Source organism: Stegodyphus dumicola, chromosome 10 (genome assembly GCF_044657685.1).
Source record: "Stegodyphus dumicola isolate Sdum_Otavi_A_Nest chromosome 10, ASM4465768v1".
NCBI classification, from domain to species: domain Eukaryota; kingdom Metazoa; phylum Arthropoda; class Arachnida; order Araneae; family Eresidae; genus Stegodyphus; species Stegodyphus dumicola.
The window spans coordinates 176,261,800-176,286,488 of record NC_140777.1 but is presented as its reverse complement, the minus strand read 5'-3'; the positions used below and the strand labels follow the sequence as shown (position 1 = coordinate 176,286,488).

The 24,689-nt window shown below is 34.4% G+C and overlaps 1 protein-coding gene across 3 annotated transcripts in view; it reads right to left on the bottom strand.

The window, feature by feature from the left end:
• Positions 1 to 4,904, bottom strand: part of LOC118199281 (uncharacterized) — an 87,885-nt gene extending 82,981 nt beyond the window's left edge. For all 3 annotated transcript variants that reach the window (XM_085825911.1, XM_085825910.1, XM_035371097.2), the window contains exon 1: positions 4,647 to 4,904. In XM_085825911.1, coding sequence (XP_085682037.1) covers positions 4,647 to 4,709 — 63 coding nt within the window. In that variant the 5' untranslated portion in view covers positions 4,710 to 4,904. The remainder of the gene's footprint in view (positions 1 to 4,646) is intronic.
• Positions 4,905 to 24,689: the final 19,785 nt, after the last annotated feature.

The following is a 24,689-nucleotide window of genomic DNA, read 5'->3' as shown; positions in this document are numbered from 1 at the left end:
AGGTACTCTTTCTGATTAAGCGCTTCACATAGCGACCATCTGAACCTTTCTTCCTACAAACCCATTCAAATCCATCTAAACGGTTTTTACGTTCGACTAGACACATATCCTTCCTACATACAGGACACTTATAATGATAGCTACGATTACGCATTATTTTGTGTGAGGGAAATGAGAGGAATTTGTGTGAGGAAAATTTATAGGTACTTATAATGATAGCTACTTATAATGATGGCTACTAAGTAAACCTTCATTTACACACCAGTCAAATAAAGCTCTTTTTCCCTTTCGCTCCAAATCGTACGAAACTTCAAATTAATCTTACTACATTCGGCCATTCTACCGTCTAAAGAATCAAACAAACACACACAACAACAACGCTTATGAAACATCCCATGGTTCAAAATTTCCCAGAATCATGTACCCGATTACGTCACAATAGGGTTTCCATAACATTCAACTACTCAGGCTACCATAAATGAAACAGCAACTTGGCGATAAATCAAACAACAATTTCGCTATAATACAAGGGGTACCTTAAAGTCTACTCTACCCCTTTCTTTATTTCCAAAAGCACAAACTTCTGCTACAAGAAAAGTGGAAATTTTTTTCCAGTTGTTTTAAATTAGTAATACAGTCAAAAGTCGTTAATCCGGACTCGTCGGAACTTCAGCGATTCCGGATTATCGATTTTTCCGGATTATAGATCATCAGTTTAAATCTCGTAAGATGGCATGCAGAAATTCTAAAATTAAAAATATGAAACCGTAATTTATGAAATAAAGAACAATTATGATCTAAAGGGTATCAAAATTTGCAAAAAGAAAAAGCTTAATATTTATTTGTTTACTTTATTAAACATTTCTTTCAATGTAAGTTGTTTAAGTTTTGCTTCGTTTCATGTGATAATACTTTCTCTTTAATTCTATTAAACAGACATAATTTCTTGTTCAGTTACAAAGTTCCGCTGTTCAAGTCCTATAATTGCTGTGTCGAGAATACCGACTAATTTGTCAATCGAAATTTTTTCGTTTTCAATAACCTCTGTTACTTTCTTCGCTATCGGAAGCGAATTATAATGACGAGGAACTTGTTTTAAATCATATCAAAGACGGAGCATATCGAGATGAAATACTACATTTGGTAAGGAATTATTATGTGCAGTCGTAAAAGGTCTTACGCGCACGCGTAAACGCCTATGCGCATGCGTCAACGCGGCACACGTGCAGAAAGTTTTTAGGTTTGAGGTCCGGATTATAGATCATTCCGAATTATGGGTGTCCGAATTAATGACTTTTGACTGTAGTAGTTAATATGACATCAAATATATTATTATCATTGCTTTTACAATGCCTGCCACATGAACGCAGCCAGGTATAACTTAAGATGTTGATAACAAGGCTGTCTTATTCCATGGACCCACTAAACACTTGCCTAAGGGTCTCACGAACATAAAGAGTCCCATGTTAATCCATCATTTTGTTTCTAGGGATGGTTGTCATAATGGCCCCAGCATAATGGTTTACCCAGTGGCCCATAATACTGTTAAGGCAGCACTGCCACCCATATGGGATATTGATTAGTGTCTCTGACTGCCATACAATAAGATCCAGGTACAAACCCCAAAGAAGACATGGATGTTTGTAAGCAGTAAATCCACTTAAACCTTGCCTTCTCACTTAATGTGCTATTCACATGTGTCTGTACAGAAAAGGAACACTCAAAATAAATGCAGAGCTAAAACCCTCTTGAGATGTTTGTGAGAGGGAAAGAAAGGTGGAAGTCCTAGAAGTTCCTTTCCCCATCCTTGGCATCCCATCTAGATCAAAACTGAACAGTTAGCTAGGTTCAGCAATACCTCAATCACCTACAGAACTACAGAGGTGCTGCCCTAGCTTCTACCTATACATGGGAAAACAGCACTGGTTGGTGAGCTGTACCATGTGGTTTTTATTTCTCCACTTCACAGTATCCCACGTTCATTCAATGCTTTGCCTACGTCTGCAAGTTCCCAGATCAATAAATCAGTAGACTTGAAAAACTTTGTCTTCTAGCAGATTTCATACTACAGTCAAAAGTCGTTAATTCGGACACCCATAATCCGGAAAGATCTATAATCCGGACCTCAAAGCTACAAACTTTCTGCGCATGCGTTGCGTAGGCATTTACGAGTGCGCGTAAGACCTTTACGGCTGCGAATATGTGTGTGCGCATGCATGTTTAATGTGTAACGAACGGTATAAGCTAAGCTAAAATTATCTAATTCAATTAATGTTGCAGATTGCATTGTTTCTTAATCTTCGAATTGGATCCGGCTTATTATTTTTTGCAGCCTGTTAGAGCAATTTTATAAAAGTAAGCTTGAACTTTCGATTATGTCAAATAGAATTTCCGATATATATTTCCTAATATGTAAAAGATCTACAAAGCGAAAGTATGCTTTGAAATCCGAAATCTGTTTATCAATTTCGCTCGTAATGAATTGGAAGTTGATCTGTCAACACTATCCTTATCTTCAGGGCAGATGTTTTTATTTTATTTAGCTTATAATTCCTTACTAAATGTAGTATTTGATCTCAATGTACTCCGTCTTTGATATGATTTAAATCAAGTTCCTCGTCATTATAATTCGCTTCCGATAGTGAAAAAAGTGACCCAGAGGTTATTGAAAATGAAAATATTTCGATTGACAAATTAGTCGGTATTCACAACACAGCAATTATAGGACTTCAAGAGCGGAACTTTGTAACTAAACAAGAAATTATGTCTGTTTAATAGAATTAAAGAGAAGGTATTATCACATGAAACAAAGCAACTTAAACAACTTACATTGAAAGAAATGTTTAATAAAGTAAACAAATAAATATTAAGCTTTCTCTTTTTGAAAATTTTCATATTCTTTAGATCATAATTGTTCTTTATTTCATAACTTACGGTTTCATATTTTTAATTTTGTAATTTCTGCATGCCATCTTACCAGATTTAAACTGATGATCTATAATCCGGAAAAATCTATAATCCGGAATCGCCGAAGTCCCGACGAGTCCGGATTAACGACTTTTGACTGTACATCTCTATATGGCTTTTGCAGTGATCTATAACATCAGTTTATCCCAATTTTTACAAAGTCATATAGAGGATAAAATATTATTATATATCCCTCTATGGAAGAATGCAACAGTTGACTTTCATTGATGGTAAACTGAAAATTGCCATCACTTAACATGAAACAAAAATTATTTAATACGACAAAAAATAATTTCACAGTTCTTATTACGGGGTTTTAGTGTTGATTTTTAAATTGCAAGGATAAATGTGGTTAATCTTCGGATTATGGTAACTTGGCGATTTTTTGGCGAAAATTTGACGACTAACCCTGCTACAGCAACCTACTAGTTTTTATTTTGCACGCCATTATGTTTTCACAAAGTAAAGGCATGTTTATTTTTTTTTTTTTTTTAACTCGACATTTTTTTCCAACAATCTGCTAGCCGAATTACGCGTATGTTAGCACTTTTATGGAACAAAAGTGCTTAATCATGACGAAGATTAGGTGCGAAATTGAGAGAAAGTACAGAATCGCCCACTGCTTGCCACGTTTTTAAGAATTGCACATACATAGTATCCATCTACTCGTCGACATATTTTCACTTTAAAAAAAATCCCAGAACTGCAAATGGCATTGCGCACACTCTTGACTTTATCCATGTACACTGCTAAAGTCCTAGCTAGTAACCTTTATCGCCTTACCAAAATGTCGCCAAACTACCAGTTACCACATTCCAAAGATTAGCCATAAATGTTTACTCACTAACATGAAAATGGACAAACTGTAGACAAATATGAAATTTAAAACAATTGTGCCAATTAGTATTACAAAAGAATGCGATGAAAAAAATGCTACTTGGCTTCAATTATGATTTGGGATTTGCTGTATCTTTTAGCAATAAATGCTAACAAACTGGGTAACTATTCATTGGTTACCACTAAAATTGACAACTAACACTTCTTAAATCCATGTATGTGACTCGCAAAAACCATGCTTAGCAGTACACCTAGAAAACATTAACAGTATAACAAAAAAAAAAGTGATTCTTAACATTCACATTGTCATGTACATATGCAGAGGATTGATGTAAGAAGTAAAAGATTAAAATGACAATATATTACCAAAATATCTGTATTATTTAATAATATTCACATATATTTTTTTAACTATATGATATCAAAAATCAACATTTATTTTCAAGGAATAAATAATCAAATTCAGAAGTTTTACCAGTCTGAAATATATAAATTGCTATATATATCAACTCTAATTTGTAAACAACCTAAAGACTACCTAATCTATAAACTATTTCACAGATCAACTAACTTACAGCAAATAGCCCAAAACCATCTGTAATGTAAGCTACTATGGTGTTTTATTACATATCACAGTTCACAGCTTTGACAACGAACAATGTAACAATTCAGATTTGATAGACTTCAATATAAGTTTATCATATTCACATATGAAAACGGTATATATTCTCAACTAAATCTGCAACGATTCACGGTATTTCAATTTCAAGATTATTTTAAATCTTATTTTAGTGCACATAAAGCCACATTAAATGTGATGATTATTTTAATAACAATCTTACCTTGGACTGGGTGTCTTCGTCAGATGATGATAAAGTTATAACCTCTATATTATTTACTGACATATTTTGTATATCTGTTAGAACTTAAAATTTATGCAGAAAGCTAAATCCGTTATTCCAGAACCATCAGGTTAAATCACATCACCTGCAATTCTGGATTTATTAAAATAAAGCCAAGTATTACGCTCAACATATTTCCTACTTCGAAAAACCATACCACGAATTACCAGAATTGTAAACTCAACTTGCCATGGAAATACCATTGCCATTTTTAAATTCGAAACTCTGACAAGACAGACCAAGCAAGGAGGTTAGAATAGAGAGAGGGAAGGTTCAACTCAAACGGTGAAGCTTGGCGACCATGTTACTGTTATCGTTGTGACTTGTGCAAGGAAGTCTGTAATTGTAACATTTTTTTTTTTTTTTTTTCCTTTTCTTTTTGAAGCATGTCAGCTTATATTGCATATGGATGCACAAATAAATTTTCGAAAAATATTCCTGTGATTGTTCACTCGTAAGTATTGATTTTCTTTTTTTTTTATGTAATTTCATAAATATGTTAAAAAATATCACAATGTCATGTTGTTTTCTTTCCAGATGTGACAAAAAAGACTTAATAATAATCGAAACATGTTAAATATATTTTAATGTTTTTGCTTACAGGTGGTATCTTCATTCCTTAACACACAATGATATATGCTAGGATTTAAACTGTATAATTTGAACTCTTAGATAATTAGTTTTATAATTTTCATGAAAAGTAAGAAATCAATTGTTACTATTTTTATGAATTGTAAAGGTGTTAAATAAAGCAACGCTTTTCTTTATGTATTAATTATTATTCATTCTTAAGTTTTGTGAACTGTTACGAATATAATTTGTACATTTGATCAAGATAAACTGTTCTGTTGTTAAAATGTTTTTGCATAAGCTTACAAATTTCTAGGCAGTATAGCGATAAACTTAAGTAAAATATTTACACAATTGAACATGTGAAAAGATATATCCAAAAATTTTATATAGGTATATGTCTGTAATTCAGCTTAATTCAAGGTAATTTCATTAAGATTCATAAATATGAAACGCGCATAAACTGAAATCTTTGAATTCACATAAATCTGTTTTATTTTATTAATATTTATTTTCTTGATGATATAAGGTTGTTGGTTGTGAAAAGAATCTATTTAAAACTTTCATTTAAAAAAAAGCAACATGTTACCACTTTTTTAGATAATTATCTGCTATTAATTTCAGGTAAAAATGATTCTTTAATAAATTATACCGAGAAGTTGCTAATAAAACCTAAACAAATTCTTGAACTTATGCAGAAACATAATTTTTAAAGGCTTTAATGTTATGCACATGCATCAGATTTCGAAATATTTCTTAATGATTTTCTGTACTTAGTAAATTACAGATATCATCTTTATAACTTTAAAACAAAAAACTAACAATAGCGAAGCATTTCATTATAAATTTAACATATTTTTACTGGAAAATTCATGCACAGAACAGCTTACAAACACGTACGTTTCTCTACCGTATTGCAATGTTTTGAAATAACAAACATGGACGCCGCTTGTTCCGTGGAGTTTCATTCCCCAATAGTGGAGGAAACTGCGAACACTCCCTTCTTCTATTCTAACCTCCTTGAGACCAAGGCGATTAGAAAGAGGGAAAGTTCAACTCACACGGTGAAACTTGGCGGCCATGTTACTGTTATCGCTGTGACTTGTACACACAGATCGTATTTTATTCTCACACAGATCGTATTTTATTCTCGAGTGTCAAGATGTAGAAATATCTTTTTACTCGACTTCTGATAAAGATCGGGTGGGAGGAAAAAGAGAAGGGTGAAAGGAGTGTGGGAGGCGGATGAAAGAGAGTGAGGTCCGCACTAGCGGCGGCGAAAAAAAGGGGGGTGTCAAGTTCAGTGTCGTTATAAGATGTAGCCGCGGGTGGTAAAATCGCAGAGTCAGTTTGGCCTGAATGAGTCAATTAAGGTTGTAATTCTTATGTGGGAAGGACGTCACAAGGGTAACGATGTTTTTCTCAGGGACGCGGGGAGTGTCTGAGAGTGTTAATAAGGCTATTACTGTGGGTTTGTACTGAATAAAAGAAGTTGACCGCTAATCGTTTAATATACTCTAAGTTCGATTCGAAGGTCTCTGTGAATATAGATGTTGGGAATATACCAAGGAGCATAGATAATTTCTCCTAGAATTTTATTTTGTAGAATTTGTAATTCTTTAATATTGGTTTTAGCTGCATGTCCCCAGATCGGTGCTGCATAAAGAAGAGCTGGGCGCAGTATGGAGCGATGTAGAATTAATTTGTTTGTAGTAGATAAGTTGCTTTATCTACCAAGAAGAGGTCGAATAGTAGCTGTGGTGATTTTAAATTTTTGTACTACGGATCGGAAATGGGTTCTGAAGGTAAGTTTTTGGTCAAGGGTGACTCCAAGGTATTTGGTTTCATTAATCCAGTCTATTTCTTCATCAAATATTTCAGGGGGTGGATGATAGTATTTCATGTTTCCTTTACGGAAAATTATTGCCTTAGTTTTATCAGTGTTAATTTTAATCCTCCAAAGGGTAAGCCATTTTTCCAGTTTTATGAGATAGCTTTGGAGATGGTTTCTTACGGCGATAACTGTGCAGGCTTTAGTAAGTATGGGGGTGTCATCGGCAAAGAGTGCAAGATGAACAGAAGGGTCTTTAGGGATGTCTTGTGTATAAATATTAAAAAGGTACAACGAAAGTGCCGACCCCTGTGGGACACCAGCATTTATTACTCTGGTGGTAGAGTAAGCAGTATCGATTTTGATTCTGAATGTTTTGTTGCTGAGAAAAGAGGCTATTAAGCGAATAAAATGATCTGGAAAATTAAGAGTGATTAGTTTGTAAATAAGGCCTAGATTCCATACCCTGTCAAAAGCTTTCGCAATATCGAAAAATATAGCACCGGTCGGAAGCTTGCAGTTGTAGCCTTCAGTGATAATGTTGATAACTCTGAGAAGTTGGTGGCGAGTGCTATGATGATTACGAAAACCGAATTGTTCTTCTGGGAGAAAATTCATGGAAGGGTGAATTTTTTGGATATGGAAAAGTAGTATTTTCTCAGTAACTTTAGACAGGTGGCTAAGTAAACTGATAGGGCGATAGTTCTGTGGGAGAGTTGGATTTTGTTGCGGTTTCGCAAAAACAATTATTATGGCTTGCTTCCATGAGTTAGGAAAATGAGCGAATTTGATAATGTTGTTGATTATCTTAGTTAGGCAGGTAAGAGCGTTGATCGGAAGATGCTTCAGTGCTTTGGTCGAGATGCCATCATGCCCTGGGGCTTTCTTCGTTTGTAAGGCGCTGATGGTGTTGGCAACGATTGTTGGGGTAGTCAGGAAAGTGAAGTTGTACGGAGCAGGGGTATTAAGGAAGTTATTGACCACCTGGTTGACCCGTTCAATATGGTTATTGTCGTACGGAGTGGGATTAAGAGTGAATGTATCTTCCATATAGTTCGCAAAAGATTTAGCTTTATCTTCTTCTGTATATGAAGTTCCACTAGGTCCATGGATAGGTGGAATAGGTTAAGGTTTCTTGAATTTGCGGGAAATGTCAAATAGGGAATTGTCCTCTATAGCTAGGTTATTTAGGAAATTGGTCCATTTTTAGTTTTTAAAGTTCTTGATTCTTCTGTTCATTTCTTTTTGCGTAGAGTTTAGTTCGTGTTTGAGTTGTGGATCCCTGGTGGTTTGCCATCTTTTACGGATCCGCTTTTTCTCTTTAATCCTATTTCTTATATCGGCAGGCAGGGGAAGGAAAGACTTGTTCACATAAAAAGAATTGGTGGCTTCCTTTAAAGCAGAATTGGTGCTGTTGGTAAATTTTGAGACTTCGTGTTCTAAATCTTCTATGTTGTTTATGCATGGGTTACCTTGTATGGAGTTATTCAGAACTTCAGAGTATTTGATCCAATTTGTAACTCCTATACTTCTGTCAAGTGAGGGGAGGTATTTATTAATGGGGATTTCAAATACAATGGGGTTGTGGTCGGAAGATAGGGCTGAAATTACAGACAGGGCTGATATTGCATCTGTTAGTAATGTTATCAGGTTCAGTGTTCCGCCTTACTTGCTTTGGGAACATGCAAAGACCTGACTCGGAACAGGGAGCTTACTAAAGCTATGTTCAATAAATGTGAGAAGTAGATAAGATACACAAGAAGAGTATACGAAACCCTTTATTTTTCACTCTTTACAATAATTTCCGGACTTCGGAATACAGAGACCAACCACTTGTGGTCTGAACGTAAGAATATAAAAAATATTAACTAAACTCTAACTTAACTTTGGAATAATAAACAAGGGCCTACGTGGAAGATAGGCCGTATATTAACAGGAAGCCGTATGTAGTACAGAGAACTGCTAACACTACAATACGTTTAAAATTATTAAGAGGATTAAACCTCTGGCCTGGAAGGCAACCAGCAACCGAGTAAAACTGCTAAGGCAAGCGGCCTGCTTCTACTAACTCCTTCCTCTCTTTTTCGCTTGGCAAAAAGCCACAACTTAAGTACTTAACGTTCGCCAGACAAATTTGCATAAATAAGTTAAAGCTTTTAATTCTGGCCGGAAGTAGAAAATAAGAAGTGATAGTAAAGATTTAAAATAAAATAAACTTAAAACGTTAGTTAATAAACGTTAGTAAAACTTAAGATCCTTACAATGTTATTTGAGATGAAGAAGTCAATTGTGGTGGCGCTATTGTACCCGTAATGGTTGTGCTCGTCTGGAGCATGAATGTTATAATTATTTGATTGAATAAGTTTAAATATGTCATTTCCTTTTTTGTTAGCAGGGCCTCGGTTCCAGTAGGGGTGTTTGGCGTTGAAGTCCTCTCCGACAATGGTAGAAGTATTAGAATTAAGGAGGTGAATCAATTCTTGTGCGCTGGGATTATTATTTGGTGGGATGTATATATTCGAAATTTTGATTTTTTTATGTTCTATTACAATTTCTATTGTGTTACTTTCGAAAGTGGTACTGGAATTAGGAATTTGATGGTGTTTTATGCTCCTTTTAACAAATGTGATGATGCCACCGCCTCTTCCTGTCTCACGATCCGTACGGTAGGTGTTATAATTAGCATAAAGTACTTTGAGTACTGGTTTAAGGTGAGTCTCTTGTATGAGTATTACGTCAGGCTCAATTTCAATAATGAGGTTGGATAATTCATCTTTTTTATGGTAAAGACCGTTAGCGTTCCAAGAGAGGATTTTTATGTTGCATCTGTTCTTGAATTTATTAGCATTAAAGATGATTTCCTATTTTTTCAATGATTTCGACTACTGCGATTATTTTATCAAGAGGTGATTTCTTGGTTTTAATGTTTTTGAGTCCTTGTATCACTATTGTCCAGATTGTTTTTAGCGAAGAGAAGTCAAAGAGGTCTGACAGGGAGGATTCTTCGGTGCTGGTAGTTTCTTCTCTTAGAATTTCGTTTTGAATGGAGGTTTGAGCGATATTTTCGTTACTGATTGATGTCAGCGGAGGAAAATCTTGTCTTCTGTTAGTCCAGGGATTGGTTGCTGGTGGAGGACTGGGTTGGAACTGAACTTGTTTGTTTCTTGGTCTGGCCGGGCAATTTGAGAAGTTGGCTGTGTGAGGACCTTTGCAGTGATAACATATGTCTGGCTGGTCGCGGCTACGGGTGCATTCTATAGGTTTGTGATTGCCTCCGCAACGGACGCATACCCAGTCTCTGGTGCAGAGCAGGGAACTGTGAAAAAATCCCTGGCATCTATAGCATTGTGGAGGGCCAGGTTTCTTGTGTAATGATTCTATTGTTACGTTCATATAACCTATGCGTTTGATTTTGAATATTTCCTCATTTTCTTCTGATTTTGGTATATGTACTAAGAAAAGCGGCATTGGTTTATTTTCTTTTCTGCTTCTTAATAGTGTAATAAAGTTAACCTTGAATCCTTTGTCAAGAAGTTCTTGAGTGATGGTTTGGGGATCTGTGGTGATAGGTAAGCCTCTTATTATGACTTTTAAAACTTTATCTTCGGGCAATAAGTAGGTGTGGGCTTTAAACTTTTTTCTTCGACTATTTTGCGAATGAATCGATGTGAGTCAGAGTCTGCAGGCTGTATTTCAAGGCGGCGTCCTTTTAAGGTGCCAGTTATCTCTTTTCCGGTTTGCTTGTTTAAGTTTTTTAAGAATTCACCCGCTTTTGGTGCGTCATCTACGACAATAATTGGCACTTTATCAATTCTGCTTGTTTTGGGGTTGGAGTTTGGTTTTCGATTTGCTGGAATGGTGTCACTTTTGTTTGTTTGGTCTTTTGGGGTGATAGTGAGCTGAGTGGCTGATTCATCTTCGTTGTCCAAATACATGTCGTCTATTTGGTTCTCTAATTGTTTATATCGATTGCTGGTTTTGAGGGAAGGCTCCTCCTCGGAGTCAGAATCCGTTTGTCTATGGCGCAATTTTCTTTTTCTTTGTTCTTTGAAACCACTAGTGGATTGAAGTATGTCGCAGAAGTTTTTGATCTATTCAAATTGTTTAGTGAGCTTTTCGTTAGAGGTTTGTAATTCGTTTATTTTTGCATTGGCCATCTCGTTTTCCTGCATACGCAGTTGATTGATGGCTTTTACAAGGAGAAAGTTTAGTTCTTTTTTATCACTAGCGGACATAATCACATTTGGGTCGTTACGGATATCTTGGATATCTTCCACCAAGGATCTGGTAGTTTCGACGTCATTGGATAAAGTAATTTTGTGACTTAATGTTTGGAGAACGTTGGGTTCATCATTGAGATGTCTCATTGAGGATTTTCTGAGTTTGGAGGTGAATTTTCCATGTTTATGTTATTATTAGTTACAGTTATGTTTGTTGTGTCATATTGATTAATCATGTGAGGCAAATAAGTTGGAAAAAGGCCTTACTAAAGGCCGTACCCGAAGGTACCCTTATCAGCACGGTGAATAAAGAAAATCAGAAGAAAGAATAAAATACGACCTGTTTTATCCAGCGAAGGGTGCAGCAGTGCAGTTAAGGCGACGCTTTTGCGAGGCGAAAGCCAAAGAAGAAACAACCCAGAGCCCGTGAGGCGAGGTCGATGAACTCGGTACAGTAGCGAGGGGGGTAGCAACGCAAGGAAACGGAGAGCGAAGCGATAAGACGTCTATCTCGAACGCTGTCCCACCTCGGAATGATTTTTTTTTATTCTCGAGTGTCAAGATGTAGAAACATCTTTTTACTCGGGTTCTGATAAAGATCGGGGGGGAGAAAGAGAAGGGTGAAAGGAGTGATGGAGAGGGAGAAGAGAGGGAGGTCCGTACTAGCGGCGGCGAAAAAAAAGGTGGGGGTGTGTCAAGTTCAGTGTCGTTATAAGATGTAGCCGCGGGTGGTAAAACCGCAGAGTCAGTATAGCGTGAATGAGTCAATTAAGGTTGTGATTCTTATGTGGGAAGGATATCACATGGGTAACGATGTTTTTCTCTGGGACGCGGGGAGTGTCTGAGAGTGCTAATAAGGCTATTACTGTGGGTTGTGACTTGTACAAGGAAGTCTGTAATTACAACATTTTTCTCTTTTCTTTCTGAAGCATGTCAGCTTGTGTTGCATATGGATGCACAAATAGATTTTCGAAAAAGATTCCTGGGGTTACTTTTCCGTGTAAGTATTGATTTTCTTTTTTTATGTAATTTGATAAATATGTTAAAAAATATCACAATGTCATGTTGTTTCCTTTCCAGATTTGAAAAAAAAAGTGTTGGGTAGAGGCGAGCGAACGTTTTTTCTTATGCGCATGCGTATGATGGCGCAGCTGTCTCTTCTACCGACACATCCGTCATTCGAGCTTCGAGCGTATGGAGATGGTGAGATGTTACTTGCTGTGTGATGGTCAATACGATTTCCTGTGTGATGGTCAATACGATTTCCTGTGTGATCCTTTTATTCATTATACGTGTAAATAAAGTGTGTTGTCCTAAATCGATGCCTTCTTTACTGTAAATATTGGCCTCTGAACAACAAATGGTAGCAGCTCCGTGGTTTTGTCAAGAAGAATTGGATATAAGAGACCAAGTCGAAACCGAAACTGTCTTAGTGGAAGCCAAAAATGGAGAAGTGGAACGTTCCCGAATTAACTGGAGAGAACTATTTTATTTGGGCATTAAAAATTAAAGCTGCCTTATCACTGAAAAGACTTGACTCGGTAATTTCAACAGTAAAACCAGAAAATTTAGACGAGAAAGATGAAAGATTGTGGAATGAGAAAAACGCTGACGCCATAGCATATATAAAACTTTCATTATCGGATCAACAGGCACTTCAGTTCTCCACAGAAGAGAATGCAAAAATTCTTTGGGAAAAAATAAAGTCAACATTTACCGGACAAGCCGAAGATCGAAAAATAGATGCTGGTAATGAGTTAAAAAATTTAGAAATGAAGTTGCATGAGTCGGCTAATGATTATATCGCAAGAGCGAAAGGAATAGCAACTAAGTGTCAATCGCTAAGCCTAGATGTAATCTCCTCGAGAACTGGTGTTTTACACAGTCCGTGGACTTCGTGGGAAATTCTCTCGAATTAGGGAAATTGTAAAAACTCAGAGTGAAAAAACGATTGATGAAGTACTCGAGATACTCCGTGAGGAAGAGTCCGTTCACAATTCAACGAATGGGAAACGACCTGATGGAAACAACGCAGAGGCGTTCATATCAAGAAGGAATAAAAACTATAAGCCAAGAATTTGTTACATTTGCCGACGACCTGGTCACATCGCGAAGGACTGCTTTTACAGAAACAAGAATCCAAAAAGTGAGTTATCCAAAGATAACAAGGAAGGAATGAAGTTACAACCTACAAGTGTGAACGTTTCATCTCGTTCTGGTGAAAGAGAAAATGATTTTGCTCTTCAACTTACGCGTGGAAAAAATGATGAATGTGATAAAATTTGGTTGCTGGATAATGGTGCAACCGGACACATGGCAAAAGACTTATTTTGGTTTCAGAATATTACACCAGAGGTGAGGGAAATTTACCAGGCAGGTAAACACTCAAAAATATATTCAGAAGGTATTGGTACTGTTAAAGCAAAAGCTATAAATACCAAGAATTCTAGTTTTATTAATTTAACTATTAGTAATGTTAGTTATATTCCTGATTTAAGAAATAACTTATTGTCACTCACTGCCTTAATGGATAAAGGATGTAAAATTGAATCAAGGAATAATTCTGTATTAGTTTTTAGTAAGTGTAGTGAATTACTTTTTAAAGCATTTAAGAATAACGGTAGGCTTGAAGTTAATTTAGAACCATATTATAATTCTGAATCTTGCATTGCTAATGATTGTACTGGTAATAATTATGAACTTTGGTATAGTAGATTGTGCCATTTAAATCCAAAATACATGCTTAAAATGAAAGAATACATTGATATTAATGATGTAAATGATTTTAAGTGTGAAACCTGTGACATAAGTAAAATAACTAGAAAAAGTCACCCAAATATTGACATTAATCAGAGTTCAGAAATTTTAGAATTAATTCATTCGGATCTATGTGGCCCTGTTCAAACTGAATCAATTGGTGGGTCTAAATATTTTATGATCTTAGTGGATGATTTTTCTGGAATGTATTTTACTTATTTTCTTAAAAGTAAAAGTGAAGTGTTTGACGCATTTTGTAAATTTAAAGCTAAGTATGAAAATTTAACTGGTAAAAGAATTAAACGTTTGAGAACAGACAATGGTTTAGAATTTGTAAATCAACAATTAGATAATTATCTTGCTAATTCGGGTATTTTTCATGAAAAAACAATTCCATATAACAGTGAGAGTAATGGAAAAGCTGAACGGGCAAACAGAGTTCTTTTAGAAAGAGCTAGAACATTAATACATGAGAGTGGGCTTACGGTAAAATTCTGGCCAGAAGCAATTAATTTTAGTACTCAAGTATCAAATTTAACACCCCGGAAAGGAAAAGAAAAAATTCCTTTAGAAATTTGGACTGGTAAAAAACCCATATTAAACTGTCTAAAAAGGTTTGGATGTGTGGCATACTTTTACATTCCGAAAGTAATGCGAAACAAATTTGACATACCAGGGAAAAGAGGGATAATGTTAGGATATGCTAGAGAAAGAAAAGGATATCGTATTTATGATATAGCAAGTAACAAAATAATTGAAGAACGATCAGTTAAATTTAACGAATCTTTAAAGGGTATTAATTATATGGGAAAAATAAAACCTTAGAAAATTGGGATATTGAAGAATTAGAAAGAAAAGGAAACGAATTAGATCAAAAACCACACCTCGAATTGGTTGTTACGGTAAATACTCAAGCAAGCGAATATGATGACTCATCGAATTTCGAAATCGGCGACATGAGCCGTTGTAGCGGGGTGATGACAGGGGGAATAAAGTCCAAACATCTGATAGCTATGAAAAAAGTAATAAATATGGAAATGAAATACCATTAAGACGATCGGAGAGGCTAAAATCAAAACAACTAGCATCAAGTATAATCAGTAATGTTCCGAATGATTTTTCAGAAGCAAAACAAAGTGCGAATTGGTATGACTGGAAATCCGCAATGGAAAATGAATTAGATTCATTACATAAACACAAAGTTTGGGAAATAGTAAATAGGCCTGAAAAAACAAAATTAGTAAAAAGTAAGTGGGTGTATACTTTGAAGGAAGGAGACTCTGGGGAAGTAAAATATAAAGCGCGATTAGTAGCGGCTGGGTTTAATCAAATAAAAAATAAGGATTATACCGAATCATATTCACCAGTAGTTAACATTGAATGTTTTAGATTATTGCTTGCACTTTCAGCTAAATTAAACTTGACTGTTAAATTTTATGATGTAAAAACAGCGTACTTGCACAGTGACTTAAACGAGGATGTGTATATGACTCCTCCACCTGGTTATGAAAAACTGATTGGAGAAGGTAAAGTATGTAAATTGAAGAAAAGTATTTATGGGTTGCCTCAATCCGGTAGAAATTGGTATATGAAAATAAAAAATGAATTAGAAAAACTTGGGCTGGTACAGTTAGCATCTGATAATTGTATATTCATTTATAATGATTCCAAAAACATTTTTATATTGTGTTTGTATGTTGATGATTTAGCTGTATTCTGTAATAATAAAGAAATGCTTGAAAATATTGTTTCTAAAATAAAAAATGTATTTGAGTTACATGAAAATACTAATTCAAAATTTTTAGGAATGCAAAAAGAAAAACTTGAAAATGGTATATGTTTGTCTCAAACAGAATATATTGAATCTTTATTGACTAAACACAATTTGGAAAATTGTAAAGCAGTGAAAACGCCAATCGTTAAAGGGGCAGATAAAGGTTTTTCATGTACAAATGAAAAAATTGATGCAATTTTGTATCAGGAATTAATTGGGGAACTTTTATATTTAGCGAATAGAACACGTCCTGATATATCATTTGTAACAACTTATTTGTCACAATTTAATCATGTACCAGAAAAAAGGCATTATCTTTTGGCTAAAAGGGTATTAAGGTATTTAAAAGGTACAAAAAATAAAAAACTTTTGTATAGCAATGATTTTGGAGTTTTAAATGCATATGCTGATGCTAGCTGGGGAAATGCAAAAAATGGTAAGTCATTTTCTGGTGGTACTATTTTACTAGGTGATTCAATGATTTCTTGGAGATGTCGTAAGCAGAGAAGTGTTCGTCTGTCTACTTGTGAAGCAGAATTATTTTCTATTTCTGAAATTTGTAAGGATATTATTTGGACTGTAAATTTATTATCAGAATTAAAATGTAAACAATTTTTGAATGGTGCAGTGGTCTTGAATACAGACAGTCAAGCTGCCATCCAGTGGATCAACTGTGCAAGATCTTCTACGAAATCCAGACACATGAACTTACGTTTCCATTTTATGAAGAACTTAAGGACAATGTTATTAAGTTGGAATATTCACAAACTGATAATATTATTGCAGATTTTCTTACTAAGAGTGTCAACGAAGAAAAATTAATGTATACATTGAAAGTAATTTCCTTAATTTCTTAATGTAATGTGTTATATATTGTTTGTATTTCATTTTTGTATTGAAAAATGTTGCTCGCAGGAGCGGTGTGTTGGGTAGAGGCAAGCGAACGTTTTTTCTTATGCGCATGCGTATGATGGCGCAGCTGTCTCTTCTACCGACACATCCATCATTCGAGCTTCGAGCGTATGGAGATGGTGAGATGTTACTTGCTGTGTGATGGTCAATACGATTTCCTGTGTGATCCTTTTATTCATTATACGTGTAAATAAAGTGTGTTGTCCTAAATCGATGCCTTCTTTACTGTAAATATTGGCCTCTGAACAACAAAAAGATAATAAAAAAGGATAATCAAAATACAATGTATGTAAAATATATTTTAATGTTTATGTTTATAGCTATCTTCGTATGTTATATGCTAGGATATAATTTGAACGTTTTAGGTAATTCGTTTCACATGAAAATTAAGAAATCAATTGTTACTATTTTTATGAATTGTAAAGGTGTTAAATAAAGCAATACTCTTCTTTATGTATTAATTAATATTTGTTTTTAAGTTTCGTGAACTGTTATGAATATAATTTGTGCTAATTTGATCAAAATAAACTGCTTTGTTGTTAAAAATTATTTGCATAAACTTACAAGGTACAACTCTGATAAACGCCCTAATTTCACCAAATGTGGCGATATGTGTTTTGCGCTGGTTTTTGGCACGATTGCGTGTTGTATGGCAACCATGTCGATGTTGAAAAATCTTTTGGTGGAGTAGTTTAATTGCTAGTTGGTTCGTGTCGCGTGTGTTTTTGAAATGGCCTATGTTGCGATGAAAGACGTGGTGGGAAGGTTTCAGCCGCGTATTTTAGATTGTGTGCAGAGTAAATTTAGTAGGAAAAGGTACGATGGTGGAGTTTTTAACGAGTCTTTTATTCACGGATGTATTTATGGGGATCGTAGTGTATTTTTGGAATTTCTGTGGGAGTCGGGACTTTTAAAACGGAGTTTGACGTGTCCGAAATGCGGAGCTGATATGAGAACTCGGACGAAAAATGGTGTTTCTGATAGACTTGTGTGGGTTTGCAGTAAAATTGTTGCTAATAAAGTATGTGGGTGTCAGCGGAGTTTAAAGTTTGGATCTTGGTTTTCGTGTAACAAGTTAACGTTGGAGGAAGTTTTTATTGTTACTTTCGAAATTTTGAATCGTAAGAAGGCATGTGATATAGCAAAATCGTGGAAGTTTTCTTCAGAGACGTTGTGTGACTGGCGAAATTTTATTAACGAATGTATTTTGGACTTTGTATGCTCTGTATCTGAGAAGATAGGGGGGAAAGATATTTCTGCTTTTAAAAGAAGCTTTCATTATGGTAAGTGCATCTTATTTTATTGTTTATATTTTGTAGAATGTTATATTCATTGTTTTTTGTATGCATTTCTGTTTTTATTGTTGTTTTTTGAGTTGTCTGAAATTTATTTTAGTTTATTTTCTTGATTTGTTTTTAGTGTAGATTGTGCAATTCATAGATGTTTTTTAAAGTTGAAACAGAACGCTGTGTACATGGTATTCTTTGAAATTTATTGTTGTTATGTTAATTTATTAAAGCGAGGTGTGCGTAGTTCGTAGATTCGTTCGTTGCCTACAGTGAGCCATTCGTAGGTGTTTTTTTAAGTTAAAGCATGTCGCTGTGTACATGGATTCTTGTCAAATATTTTTGGTTAGAAACTTTACGTTTTTGCTATCTAAATTTTTTGTTTTTGTTTCGGATTTTTAGCTTAAATCGTGTGTTCAAAACGTAGTTTTTGCATGTGCGAAAACCGTGTTTTTGGAGACATTTTAGGCTTAAAGTTCGAAATGTAGACAAAAAATTTAGATAGTAATATGGCAGCGTGAAGTTTCTCGACAAAAATATTTGGCGAGAAATTTGGCGACTTGACGGCGCATATCAGAGTAGTTCCACTTACAAATTTCTGGGCAAGTATACCGATAAAAGTAAGTAAAATATTAACACAATTGAACATGTGGAAAGACATATCCAAGAATCTATATAGGTATCTTTTCTGTAATTCAGCTTAATTCAAGGCAATTTCTTTGACATAAACTGATATCATTAAATTCCCATAAATCTGTTTTATTTTATTAATATTTATTTTCTTGTTGTTGGTTCTGAAAAGGATATATTTAAAACTTTGATTTAAAAAAATGCAAACTGTGACTATTTTTTAGATAATTATTGCTTAAATATGTGAATTTCTGTTTTAGTGTATTGCAGCTTAAATCTGAAGTATTTAAGCATACTAAAATAAAATAACTTTCTTTCCTATCTCTTGTATATGAAATGATTCTTTAATTAATTATGATAATATTGTGAATAAATCAGAAATATCACTTCTTAAAGGAAAAATTGGAAAAGTACTCCCAACAGGTTGCTAACAGAACATAAACAAATCCTTGAAATATGCAGAAACATCATTTTTAAAGTATTTAATCTTATACACATGCGTTTAGATTTCGAACTATTCCTTAATAATTTTCTGTACATAGTAAATTATGGATATCATCTTTATTACTTTAAAACAAATATTTAACAATAGTGAAGCATTTCGTAATAAATTTAACATATTTTTACTGGAAAATTCATGCACGGAACAGCTTAGAAACATGTACGTTTCACTGCCATAATATTTTGAAGTTACAAACATGGACGCCGCTTGGTCGGTGGAGTTTCTTTCCCCGATCGTAGAAGAAACTGCAAACTCTACCTCCTGACAGACAAAGTAAACCAACGAGATATATACGAGATCCGTTCTACTGAGCTGATTCTCGAAATTCAAATTGCGTTCTTCATATCTCGAAAGCGCGACTTAGGATATATATTAGATTTATATATAGCACTATTGTAACATAGGTATTTTGACACAAAACTGAACTTTTTCTGAAATTACATACCAATTTTTTTACATATTTCGATTCTACGATTCAAATTAAGCCTAAATATTAAATTTTGTAAAATTTGGAGGGAAATTTACGGAGAAATTCAACAATTTATATTGTCGCTTTTTATTTAGTTTGCGCCAAAATTAATTCACTTGGCGAACTTCTTAATATGTGGCAACCTATTTTTACATAGTGCGTGAGAGGAAAAAAGACTCAATCGTTCCTTCTTTCAAATAATGTTCTTTATCTTAATAAATTTTATTAATTTTAAGCAATTTTTTTCTTTTTCGAATTTATTTTAATTGTTTACGTTGCATAGTTTCTTTCGAATAATTGTTTTAAAAATTTCTATTTACTCATTCGAACTGCGTAGTTTAAATCAAAGGCGCATTGTATATTTTTTTCAAATAGTTTTAAAATTTTTAGACGTGTATTTTAATTGTTAGTGTTGCATTGTCTCTTCAGATAATTATTTTAAAATTTTCTATTTATTCATTCGAACTGAGCATTTTAAATATATTTATTAATATAAATTTTCCTGAATTTGATTTTATTTATTTGAATTGCGTTTCTTTCGGAAGAATACTTTGTGACCCAGACTACGGTGCATTTGAAAACTGCATATATTAAAAGAGAAAATATAAATTTTCCAGAATTTAATTTTATTTATTTGAATTGCGTTTCTTTCGGAAGAATACTTTGTAACCCAGACTACGATGCATTTGAAAACTGCATATATTAAAAGAGAAAATACAGTAAAGCACACTTAACACGCCTTTCAATGTTCCGTTCAGAAAAGATGTATAACCGACATTTTAACTTAGGATGACTTGCACACACTGTTTTAAACAGTTTTATCATTGTGCTCATCGCTTTACACAATTTTATCCTACATTTGGTTTCTTAAAATGTGATTCATATTTTAGTCAAATATTTTATTTTTGCAATCGTAAGAATCAAATATCATAAGATTAAAAAGTTTTAAATTAAAAAAAAAGTACAAATACTAAATTTTACGCAAAAATTTATTTTTTCTTCTCTTTTTCTTCAGGCATTCTGCTTCATTCTTGCTTTTTTTTCTTTAGACATTCTGCAAATACATTAAAAAGCATCCAACTTTTCGAAACATCTTGGTATTTCTGACAATCATTTTAAATAAAGTTATCGCCTTCCATTTAAAAAAGGCCCACAAACGGCCGAGCGGTAAAGTCGTTGAACACTAGTAGTTGATTCCGGGGTTCGAATCCCGGTAAACGGGCTGGTTGCATGGGCATTTTCGTGGATTTTTCTCATGTGTAACGTGTATGCCAGCTGGTTTCCCTTAGAAATTTCTTCACGAAGGCATCCTTCCTTTTAGGCAGATAGCCCCTCTTTGCCGTAACTTAATAATCCAATTAAATCCATTTCATCAGAGACTTTATCAATCTTTAGAAGCTAAGCATTTTGAAGGTATGAGATAAGAGGAAAGACTGGTTTCATCAAGAGGTTTTGGTTTATTTAATTATGACAAAGCACAGTAGGGCTATCTGTCTAAGGGGAGGGATGCCTTCGTGGAGGACTTTCTAAGGGAAACTGGCTTGTATACACGTTACACATGGGGAAACCACGAAAACGCCCATGCAGGCAGCCCTTTCACGGGATTCGAACCTCGGACCGAACTACCAGTGTTCAGCGACTTTATCGCTCGGTCGCTGTTTCATCAGGAGAAAAAAAAAGTCTTTAGGTGACATCCACATACATCACTGGATAAACTCCTGAATCTTCAACTAATTCGACTTGAGAAATCATGGGATTCTCCGTTTATGATACGATATGATGTTTTATAACGTAATTTAAATTTATACAACGATACAGTCTAAAACCAGTCGCTCTTCACTTTAATCTGCAATGATATCGTTTTTGTCTTTTCTGTTAGCCCCACAAGCTCAATTGATGGTATTTGCTGGTGTACACGTCCAAGTGTTTTTTTCTTTGAACACCTGACGGTATTTGCTAGTTTTCTTTGAGCACCTAAATTCTTTGAAGCATCCTGTATCTTCAAAAGCGTCCAAATTTTTCAAACATCTTGGTATGTCTGACAGCCAAATTTACATGTAAATTTTTGCTTACTTTTCTTCCTAATTTTCTTCTTTCCTTCTACAGTTATTTTCAGTGCTCACACAAGAAGATTAAGAATTTTCGATTGCTAGACTTCCATAAATTTTGCATTCTTGACATTTTTTTTTAAAATGTCAGTTACATGAATTACGTTTCAGCTGAAGACAGTTTTTCATTTTCTAGTCATTTTAACTATAAATAAAGATTAAAGCGAAGTCCAAAGGATAAATATTTTAATTAAAAGATCTTTTGCTAAATGACAAAGAAATAAAACAGTCCAACAGTGTTTATTCTATACCACCGAGTGACCCGATTTTTATATCGGCTGAAACAATTTAAATCATATTCAAGATCATGTTTTTTATACAATCTATAAGGCGAGAGAAAAATTAGCGTCTTAAAACATTCTTTCTAAGAGTATTAATACAAAAATTTATATTTAAATATATATTTTTAAAGCTGGGACTTTAACCAAACTGTCAAACTTTTAAAGTTTAATTTACATGGTGGTTATAATTAAAGTTCCACTTTGGTCATAAAAGGAAAACTACCAGACCAAATGTTATCACACTTGGGAATCGTGCAAAGGAGGTTATGGGAATTTATTTTCCGCGGGAAACAAAAGAGTTCAAAAACTCACCACCAGGCGAAAAATAATGCTGTATGTAATATTGTTAAATGAAATAAGACATGAACGCATCGGTTTAAAATGTGTTTAATCGTTTCCGAATCGTGTTACAAAGCATGTTCAATGTAGCGTCCAGTATTTTCCGAAAGCAAGTTAAATCCTGCTACTGCATTCTCAACAGCAGCTCTTAGCATATCAGGAGGAATGTTACGGACATATCGGTGTATCACATTTTTCATTTCTGCCAAATTTTTTAGATTATCACCATAAACAGTGCTTTTGAAATAACCCCATAGCTAAGAGTCACTGGGTTGAGGTCTGGTGAGAAGAGGGGAAGCGTCGGCCTATAAGACGTTCATTCGTGAAATATTGCCTAAGTAACTGTGCGACACATGTGAGATGGGGTCTAGCCTGCTATGCAATGGAAATAGGTAGATAACATAAGGGATTTCTTTGGCCCAAATCGATTAAAAGCGTTTTGAATCAGTATCTTCATGTTTTAGGGCCGAATTCAGGCTTCAAAAATTACAAATTAGCGATCTGTAAGAAAACGATTTCCAGATTGTACGCACTTGTGCGGGTGATTTGCGATCTCACATTTTCTAATCGCTAATTCGTGGTTTTCACGGACGAATTTCTCCCTTACACGGATGGCGCACTCGACTTTTATCGAATTTAACGTCTTTAAATGGTAATTTTCTTACTTCAAGGTTTCTTAAGGGTATACAACATATTAAACCCGTGTAACAAAAGGTTAAGTTAGATTCCGACCCATATTTCGTCTAACAATATTGCATACAACGCCATTTCCCCCTGGTGGTGAGGTTTCGAACTTTCCGTTTTTCGCAGAAAATAAATTCCCATGACCTCCTTGACACGGTTACCAAGTTTGATAACACTTGATCCAGTAGTTTTCATTTTATGACCGTTTTAAAGTGGAACTTTAATTAAAACCACCTTGTATATTATTACATTTTAATTGAAACTATGCGTTATATGTATACCATGCGTAAGATTTTCGCTTTCATGGAAAAAATAAAGAATCGAAGAAATATACTTAGGATAATGGACCAAAACTGAAAAAATTTCCCCTCTCTCCGAAAATAAAATATTTAAACTTCGACCTTGAATTTATTGGATTATCGAAATATTCAATTTGACTTATCTTCTAAGTCCTAGTTCCACCAGCAATTCCGTCAAAAATTCCGAATGACTGAAGCTGAAGTAAAAGGTTTAGTATATATTCACTGTATGTTAATAAAGTAATCAGAGTGTAATAAAAATGCATTATAGAATTTACGCTGATCCAGCTTTTTGTCTGAATGAACAACATGTAATGGAAGAGAAGGCTTGTAAAGATCTATTTTCGACATACCTCTAAAAGTAAATGTCATACTCCTTTTGTCTCTTCAATGTCAAAAAACTTTCCTTTGAGAGGCAACTTTAGTTTTTGAGAAAGAAAAAAAAATCACAAGAAGACAAATTTGAAGAACATGCAGTACGATTGAGTACACAGCCTGATGTTCGGAATACAAGCGGTCTCCGATTGGTTATTGAATAATGAAAAGATGCATTGCCATGCAATACAAAACATTTGGAATACGTTTTCTGACTGAATAACGTAAGATTAAAAGTCATCTACTTAATTCACAGCCATTTACAAGTCAACTACTCGGGCAATTGCAGAATCGTTTTGATTTTGAGCTTGTAAGACAGACATAATATCACTGGATTTGAACACTTCTTTAATATTCCGAGAACATTTCTTCCTTAGCTCATATTCCAAGAATATTAAGCGAATACAATTATTGCAAAAGAAATGTAATATTCATTTGCACTACGGTTTCGTAGTTTACTAACGAGTTAAAAAAACTTAAATTCTGCTTTTTGTGTCTAACAATATCTTAAATATTTACAAATAAAATATTAAATTGGAAATTTAATTGGAGCCTCACCAGTTGCTTAGCATTTGAAGATTGTTAAATACCAATTGTTTGTTGGGAAGACTAACCCAGGCTGCGTGGTTGGTTTTTGTAGTTTTTTAGGTTCTCTTTACAAAGGTTCTCTATGAAAGCATCTGAACCAAATAGCTCCCATGTTCTTTCTATGTTCAAATAACCAACTAACCTAGTTTAAGCGCGATTTCCAAGTGAAGTTACTAGCAAAACCCGAATACTCATTAAAAATCATTTAGCTTGCCAATCGGGAGTAACATGAAAGATACGGCGCTAATAATTGAATTGCTGTTACCGTACGCCGTTTCTAAACTTAGATGGTCATTCCTTAATTAAATATAATTTATTTGTAACTTCTACTAGAGCTGACGGTAAGAATTGAAGTGCA